This window comes from Sinocyclocheilus rhinocerous, unplaced genomic scaffold (assembly GCF_001515625.1).
Source record: "Sinocyclocheilus rhinocerous isolate Xijiao unplaced genomic scaffold, SAMN03320098_v1.1 scaffold168, whole genome shotgun sequence".
Lineage (NCBI taxonomy): Eukaryota > Metazoa > Chordata > Actinopteri > Cypriniformes > Cyprinidae > Sinocyclocheilus > Sinocyclocheilus rhinocerous.
The window spans coordinates 1,123,500-1,132,457 of record NW_015635532.1 but is presented as its reverse complement, the minus strand read 5'-3'; the positions used below and the strand labels follow the sequence as shown (position 1 = coordinate 1,132,457).

General features: G+C 34.2%; 1 protein-coding gene across 1 annotated transcript in view; it reads left to right on the top strand.

Moving 5' to 3' along the window:
- The window catches only part of LOC107747126 (macrophage colony-stimulating factor 1 receptor-like), a 34,373-nt gene that overhangs the window by 17,149 nt on the left and 8,266 nt on the right, over positions 1–8,958 (top strand). The window contains 9 exon segments of the mRNA XM_016561552.1: positions 1,072–1,172; positions 2,575–2,679; positions 3,646–3,756; positions 3,985–4,138; positions 5,108–5,190; positions 6,227–6,336; positions 6,490–6,612; positions 6,969–7,080; positions 8,660–8,759. Of these exon segments, the coding sequence (XP_016417038.1) occupies positions 1,072–1,172; positions 2,575–2,679; positions 3,646–3,756; positions 3,985–4,138; positions 5,108–5,190; positions 6,227–6,336; positions 6,490–6,612; positions 6,969–7,080; positions 8,660–8,759 (999 nt within the window).

Sequence of the window (8,958 nt, the reverse complement as noted above, 5' to 3'; positions counted from 1 at the left end):
AATATACTGCTGGATCTTTAATGTTGTGGGCTGTTTTTCTGTCGGAGGTCCTGGACATCTTGTTCAGATATTGGCATCATGGATCCTATCAAATACCAACAGATAAAAAAATCTAAACCTGACTGCCTCTTTTAGAAATCTTATAATAGGCCGTGGTTGGATCTTCCATCAGGACAATGATCCAAAACAAACATCAAAATCAACGCAAAAATGTGTCACTGAGCACAAAATGAAGCTTTTGTGTGATACTGCCAATAATTGTGGCTAATGTGAACTAGAGAAAAACAGTTATTTCATAATGAGATTTTCCCCCCATTTCCCATTGTTTTACTTCAATGATAGATTAGAATTTTGTGAATTTTTTGAATGAAAGATCAAAAAGATAAACGATGCAGATTTATTATTTGACTCTCTATCGACAAACATGTCCCTAAACTCATGAATGATTAATCACGTGAAATTTTGAATATTTCAAACCTGTTGATTTCACACTTATAAAAAAAATCAAAAAAAATCAAACAGCCCCTACATCACCACATGTTGTTCGGAAAGGTTTCAAGAAAAATCCTCTTCACTCATCCAAAAACAAACTTCAGCATATTCAGTTGTCAGACACAACTGGAACTGGACTGGCTTCTATGGTTAGATGAAACAAAAAAAAGAGCTTTTTGGCAGCAAACCCACCAGATGGGTTTGGTGCAAACAGGAATAAAAAGTACCCCATGCCCACAATTAAATATACTGCTGGATCTTTAATGTTGTGGGCTGTTTTTCTGTCGGAGGTCCTGGACATCTTGTTCAGATATTGGCATCATGGATCCTATCAAATACCAACAGATAAAAAAATCTAAACCTGACTGCCTCTTTTAGAAATCTTATAATAGGCCGTGGTTGGATCTTCCATCAGGACAATGATCCAAAACAAACATCAAAATCAACGCAAAAATGTGTCACTGAGCACAAAATGAAACTTCTGCCATGGTCGTCCCAGTTCCCTGACCTGAACTCTGTAGAAAATGAGTGGGGTGAACTGAAGAGAAGAAGCACCAACATGGAGCTGTGAATCTGAAGGATCTGGAGAGATTCCGTATGAAGAAAATGGTCTCTGATCTCTTATCAGGTGTTCTCCAAAAACGAGAAATGGGAGTTTCCTCGAGACAAACTAAAGCTCGGTTTGTACTGCGTCACTGATGCTTCACACGCTCACATATGACAGATTTCTGAATAATGAACATCATGAGGTTTCGTTTGACACCATTAACCTGAACTAACTTTGCTAGGTCATAAAAATTCAATAATCTGGTATTTTTCAGACAGTCATGAGGATCTGCAGGGCAGGGATGGGCAGATCAATACTGAAGTATTGATACATCAATGCTGATTTTGTATCCAAGTATTGATACTCAAATAAAAAACAACATTCATAAGGTGATTTTACAAGTGATTGTTTAATTTAGCAAGAAAATGCTGCAAGACAGAACCAATCAATCAGAGAGCGCTGGCTAATGACACTTAATTCAAACAGCGCTGCATTTCCCAAAAGCATCATAAAAACCCGTTGCCATCTTTGCGATCATCTTAGGCTCCTAATGCTTTTGGGAAACACAGCTCAGAACAATGCTTATCAGGGGACAGAAGAACATAATATGGATCCATTAGATAGTTATTTCACAATGAACATATTGAAAATGTACATAGTGTGTGCTATTAAATTTTATTTAAATTGCATGCTAAAATTCCAAATTGATCATGTCTGTAATTGTTGTTAATATAAATCATACACTGTCAGAAAAATGTGCAAAGGTTGTACTTTATGGTGCAGCAGCCTGTCACTGCAGTCCCGTATGAGAATGACCCATGGCTTTACTACAGTGACAGTAATTCAACTATAGGATTAGCAGTAAAACCGCAGTACAGTAACCATATTCTAACCATGTGTAAACAAAAAAAACTCTAAATTCTAATTTTTTGCAATTAAGGCCTATTGAAGGCCTATTGAACGATAAAATGCCTTTCAAATATAATGTCAAGTGGGTATTTTGCACTTAGAAATGATTTAAAAGTTCGGTTTAGAGGTATTGGTATCAATATTGATGATACTGGCCCTTTTTAAAAAGTATTATTGTATTGAATCGCCCATCCCTACTCCAGAGGGCCCCCTCTTTTTTTTTAAATTAATTAATTTATTTTTTTAAAGTAATTTCCTGTTGTTTGACTTTATTTTGATATTTTATTATTATTATATTACTATTTACGATTTATTATGATTTAATCCTGTCAGTTGCACTTTAATGACTTTGTTTTGAGATTGATTGAATGATTTTATATAATAAAGAAACTGCATTTTACCTTTTAAAAAACAATAATAATACAAGATTATGCACTTCTAAACAAATTTCTGATTTGTTTTACTTCTTTATGATCTCAGAACAGAACTCCATTTGGGCATTTTTGACTTTAAGCCCCACAAAAACATCACTATGAATTTTAATTCTAAAATACAAAGCGAGTTCATCTTAGAAGCAGTCTGTGCATTTGGAACACAGTCACTGATGGAGTGATTCTGGTGTGTAGGAAAGACTCTGGGAGCAGGAGCTTTTGGGAAGGTGGTGGAGGCCACGGCGTACGGCCTGGGCGAAGAGGACAATGTCACACGTGTAGCTGTCAAAATGCTGAAAGGTCAGAAAACGTGACAATTACAAAGAGTACTATAGTATTACCATTACCTTTTTTAAGATATGTAATATGGTAATATTATGGTTATATATTAACACCATGTAAATTTCCAATTTTTCACAAGTATTTTATGTATGTACATTCCAACAAAATATGAAGAGTTTGGTGAATGTCGTACAGTCTTATTTGAGACTAAAAAAACGAGTTGAAAGCGTAGCGAGCCGCGGAAGAGACACTGTTTCTCAAACGCTTTCCGTGAGCGCGATTCGAGACGGAGTGAAACAAGCACAAATCCGCCTACACAGTTTTGCATAGGGCCCTCAGAAGTCTAGGATCGGCACTGTAAAAACGTTAGTCCTTAATATTTTTTAAACATTCAAAATGTCCACTTTTTTACTTAATGTTTCTTCTAGGTTACGTGAATGTTAGCGGAACATTCTATTCTATCTTTTTGAAAACATTCTGAGAACATTTGAATGAATGAAAACATTTTGTTACATTTGAATGTTCTCCCAACATTTAAAACACTTAAATATTTTATTTTTTATTTTATTTTTTTAAAGAACATTTCCTCCCAACATTACAAGAGCATATAGCAAATATTAATCATGTTATAAGAATGCTCCATAAACATTATTTCAAGAATGTTTTGTCCTGACATTTACACAACCTTTAAAAACGTTCTGTGTTAGCTGGCACAAATACAGATTGTCAAATCAGCTTAAACAGGAAAATAACAGCTTGCAAAATTCATCAGTTATGAGACAAATGTAATTTCAGCTGTAGAGCAGCACTACAGAAGACAACAGTGTCATTATTCAGATCAGTCCAGTAAATACAGTTAACATCTTCATATAATCGGTATCAGACACTGAAAATGTCACTTTGGTCTTTTCATGTTTCTCTGACAAAACTACTTTTCAAAGCCAATAAGTGAGTGTATTGTGTTGTGTTGCATGCTGGGAGCAGCCAGTGCTCATCCAGACGAGCGAGAGGCTCTGATGTCCGAGCTGAAGATCCTCAGTCATCTTGGGCAGCACAAGAACATCGTGAACCTGCTGGGCGCCTGCACACACAGCGGTAAGACCTTCCAGTTGTTTTTTCCATCCCAGCTGGAAAAACCAGCTCAGACTGGTTTTAATAGTTGGTTTTTAGAGCACCACTCAACTTGACCACATCAAAACCAGGCCTACCAACAAGCTAATCAGTTAGCCAGTTTGTACCATGTAAAAGCATCAGAAACTGGCCATGGCTGGATTCTCCTGCAGGATTTGCTCACTTTTGGACATTTTTCCGGCTTGTTTCCAGGTCCTGTGCTGGTGATCACAGAATACTGTTGTCATGGTGATCTTCTGAATTTCCTGCGTAACAAAGCTGAGAACTTCCTGAACTTCGTCATGATGATTCAGACTCCGGTGATGGATTATAAGAACGTCGACACTGAACGAATGTTTTTCAGAAGGTCCGTTCAACAAACATATGTGACCCTGGACCACAAAATTTTTTCGAAATTGAGATTTATACATCATCTGAAAGCTGAATAAATAAGCTTTTCATTGATGTATGGTTTGTTAGGACAATATTTGGCCGAGATACAACTATTTGAAAATCTGGAATCTGAGACCTGAGGGTGCAAAAAAAATCGAAATATTGAGAAAATCGCCTTTAAAGTTATCCAAATCTACTTAGCAATGCATATTACTAATCAAAAATTAAGTTTTAATATATTTACAGTAGGAGATTTACAAAATATCTTCATGGAACATGATCTTTACTTAATATCCTAATGATTTTGGTCATAAAAGAGAAATCAATAATTTTGACCCATACAATGTTTTTTGGCTATTGCTACAAATATACCCCAGCGACTTAAGACTGCTTTTGTACTCCAGGGTCACATATATAAACATTATACAGTATCTCAAAACATTTCAGCAGATTAAAAGAAAAACTTAATTTTTACATCCCATAAAATGATTTCTTTAGACTAGTCTTTGCCAGTTAAGGTCGGGTCACATTCACGGAAATTTGGTGAACCTTTGTGGACAAAAAATGTCCACTGAATGTCCAAAATGTCCATTTTCCATTGTCAATAGTGTAACAATGTAAAAAGCACTGCTTTTACAAAGAAGTCACTTTATCAATGCGACGAATCTGCAGATTCCATGTGACAAACTTAAACCAAAATCTGCGTGGGGAAACCATTCGCCCTCAAGTGAAATTCCTTACCATGTGGATTCATATTAAAATGACTGGATTTTAGCAGCGAAAATTCGCAGAACAGCAGTAAATGTGACCATACCTTTTGAGTTTATACTTAATAATTGAAAATTGACAAAAAAAAGAAAAGTGTTTGATTGTGTTTAATTGAAAGTGCATGTTCTAATACCTTTTTTTTCTTCATTATTTGTTTGTTGTGATTGTTTTACAGTGACAGTGGGATTTCCAGCACCTGCTCTGATCAATATCTGGACATGAGACCGGTCTCATCCAGACCCACTAACTCAGCTCAGAGTGAGTCACAGACCGCTTTCCTCAGACACACGTCATCATAAAACCAGACGCCACAAAATGCTACAAATCTGCAAAATATGAATACCATATTTTGCTCAGTAACATGTTACATTGCGGAAGTGAAATGAGTTGAGAACCGGGGTTATTACAGTTAACTAAAACTAAAAACAATTAAAAATTTTTTACTAGAAATATATATATATATATTTTTAAATGATAAAATAAAATAAAAAATTAAACTTATTTTATTTCAGCTAGTTGCCAAGGCCAACTTGATGTACTAAAATGATGACATCATTTTAGTAATAAAAGAAAATAAATTAAGATTACGAGAATAATGTCATAGCATTGTGAGATTTCAATTGTAATATTTTGTGAATAAAGTCAAAAGTCTCCAAATATTTTTTAATTTAATCTCAGATAAGTTTATTCTCTTATTGCTCAACTTTATTTGCATGATTTTGACTTTTATTATCAAAATGTTAAAACTGTAATTCAAAAAATGCTCACTTTATTCTCTTAATTTTGACTTTATTCCCAAAATATATAAAGTTTAATCACATATAAGACTATTTCTCGTATTACTTAGACTTTATTCTCATCATTTTGACTTTACTATCAAAATATTGTGACTTTAATCTCACAATGCTATTCTTATTCTCTTAATTTTGAAGTTATTTCCCAAATATTGTGACATTGTTCTTGTAATCTTTAAAAAAAAAAATGTTACGAGCCACTACTCTGTCATATGAAATAACTAAAGCTAAAACTGAAATAAAATTAATAAAAAACTATTTAGACATACTTAAAAAAAAAAAAACCTAATATAAATGACACAACAAAATTACAAGAAAAAAAATACAATTAAAATGAAAACCGAAAATACAAAAATAAATAATTCAACTAGCCTAATTAAAAATATGAATAAAAACTATAATAGTATGTAAGTGCTAAAATAACAGTACTAAGAAGATCTTAGCTTTAAGAGACCACAAAAAAAGCTGTTAGCATTCAGCTGCTTCCTCTTGTGCTGCAGCTTCTTCTTTGGATTGTGAGGCTGAAGGTTCGTGGCCGCTGGACATAGACGACTTACTCAGATTCTCATATCAGGTGGCGCAGGGACTCGACTTCCTCTCTGCTAAAAATGTGAGTCCCTAAAATAAGCAGCCTTCACCAAAAACAATGAGATCTGTGTGAGATCTGGAGGAAGTTACATTCACAAACAATAACTCAATTTAAACCTCATCTTCAGTAAATCCAAAACTGATCATTGTGAATTGGTGTCATATTTCTCGGCAGTGCATCCACAGAGACGTGGCGGCCAGAAACGTCCTCCTCACCAACAGCCGAGTGGCCAAGATCTGTGATTTCGGTCTGGCGCGAGACATCATGAACGACGCCAACTATGTAGTCAAAGGAAACGTGAGCGAACAAACATCACAAACGCTCCCAGCTGACAAAACCGTTTGGCTTACGTTCTCATTACATTATGAAAACGTTATTATAACTGAATGTTCTCTGAATGTTCAAAACATGCACTTTTTTTTTTTCTTGGAAAACATTATGGGAATATTAGTTTTGAATGTTCTCTGACAAGCAGATTCAAAAAACATTTCAGAAAAAATTTCCCAAAAATGATGTAAAAATGTTTTTGTGCTAATGTTTTCGGAACATTATAAAATAGCAGATAACTCAATGAACGTTCTAATAACGTTACTGGAAGAGCATTTGTTTAACTTTGAGAGATATATACAGTATATTTGTGTGTGTGTGTATAGGCGCGTCTTCCAGTGAAGTGGATGGCTCCAGAGAGTATTTTCGACTGCGTTTATACGGTTCAGAGTGACGTCTGGTCTTACGGGATCCTGCTGTGGGAGATTTTCTCACTGGGTGAGACTGAAACCCTTGTATTGCATTGACCTGCATTTTTAAGTTGTTGGAAATACTGGTTAACCTATGATTTGTTTTTCTTGATTTTTGGGGACTTTTTCTCATTATATTGTACAATGACTTTTTATTTGTCAAAAGATCAAGGGAATTTTGATTTCTCAGTTCATGACCCCTTTAATTTCATCGCTAAAGGCAGCTGCACAGAAAAAAAAACCCATTCATATTTATGCATTTGCTTTTATTCAAAGACATTTACACTATATTGATGGTGTACATTTTTATCAGTTCATGCATGTTCATTTTGCTGGGAATCGAACCCATGATCTTAGTGTTGCAAGCGTCATGCACTTATACTGTTTAAGCTTCGGAAAAGCACACAGAAAAAGTGATAATCCACACACTCCTGTTTAAAATGTTATTTTTGTATAAATACTTATAATACCGTTTATAAAATGTAAAAAGGGGGGAGGGGTGTGAAAATAGTTGTTAAATACCATTTTAGAAATAAAACGGTGTCATGTTTATTTTTTTGTAAAGTGTGAGAAGTATTAATGTTAAGGTGAGGCACTGCAGGTGAATAGAGTAAAAAAATGAACTACTAATTATCACCTTACTTACCCAGTTGATTGATTACATTGATAATTGCAAAAAAATTTTGTATTACAAGTTTTGTTAAATGTTATGTTTAAATATGCAAATGAGGCATTATTTAATGAAGTATGCGCTAATTTGCATACATTTCCAGTACAAAAATCTGAACACTGGATGAAGTCAGTTTCAAAATTCTTGTTTATTTATTTTTTTGGCATATTAGAGGCAAATGTTTTTACAGAGAGAATTTTGGGTATCTCTTTTTGTCATAATTCCGAAAATACTTTGAACAGCCAGAAAACAATATATTTTCACAATTTTTGGGGAAATAAAATGTTGTATATAATCAAGCAAATTATATATGAACAAATCCCTCCGTAAAAACCTTCAGAATATAGACAGGAATAAAAATGTAAAGTTTTGTGTGTGTAAATGCTACTGAAGTGGAGATTTATGGCTCAGTGTAGGAGAAAAAACTCATTTTGAGAAAATGGCCTTTAAAGATATGTATTGTAATTGAAATCTATTGACACAAATAGATAAAATGAAATTGACAGGTGCATGAAAAAAGTGCTTTTGCCTGCAGTGCCTCCCCATTTCATATTACAATTATTTTATTATTTATAATTATTTTTATTTTATTGTATTTTTTATTTATTTTTATGCTGAATTACACTGAATCCAACTGGAGTCAATTTGACTCACAACATCACAACCGTACCCATATTTTTTACATAAAACATATATATAGCAAATGAGCAAGTGAGATTTATTGTAAGATGCACAAACACACTTTACAATCAAAACTTCTGACAACAAGAAGTTTGTATGGTTTGAAATGCGGTTTCTCTGCTGAGCCCAAAACCTTTATTTTAATTAAAATATATTAAATAATTTCCAGTCTCATTGAATGCTGGGTTCTGGTTTGAAGTCTCTGTAACAAATGCATGATTTTCTCTTATTGGAGTAAATGTGTGTGTTTCTGCAGGTAAGAGCCCGTATCCCAACATACTGGTGGACTCCAAGTTTTATAAAATGATCAAATGTGGCTATCAGATGTCCAGGCCTGACTTTGCACCTCCAGAGATGTGAGTGAGACGAACAGTATCACACACACATAATCATTCTTTCACAATTCAGAGTTATAGTGAAGTGAAGCAAAACTATGAAATAACACAAATGCAAGTGTAAAATAAACATAATGATGACAAGCATAATCATGCTCTTCATCCTACACTTTTGAATTGATGGGGTAATTGTTGATGAACCTAGCTGGATGGTGAAATC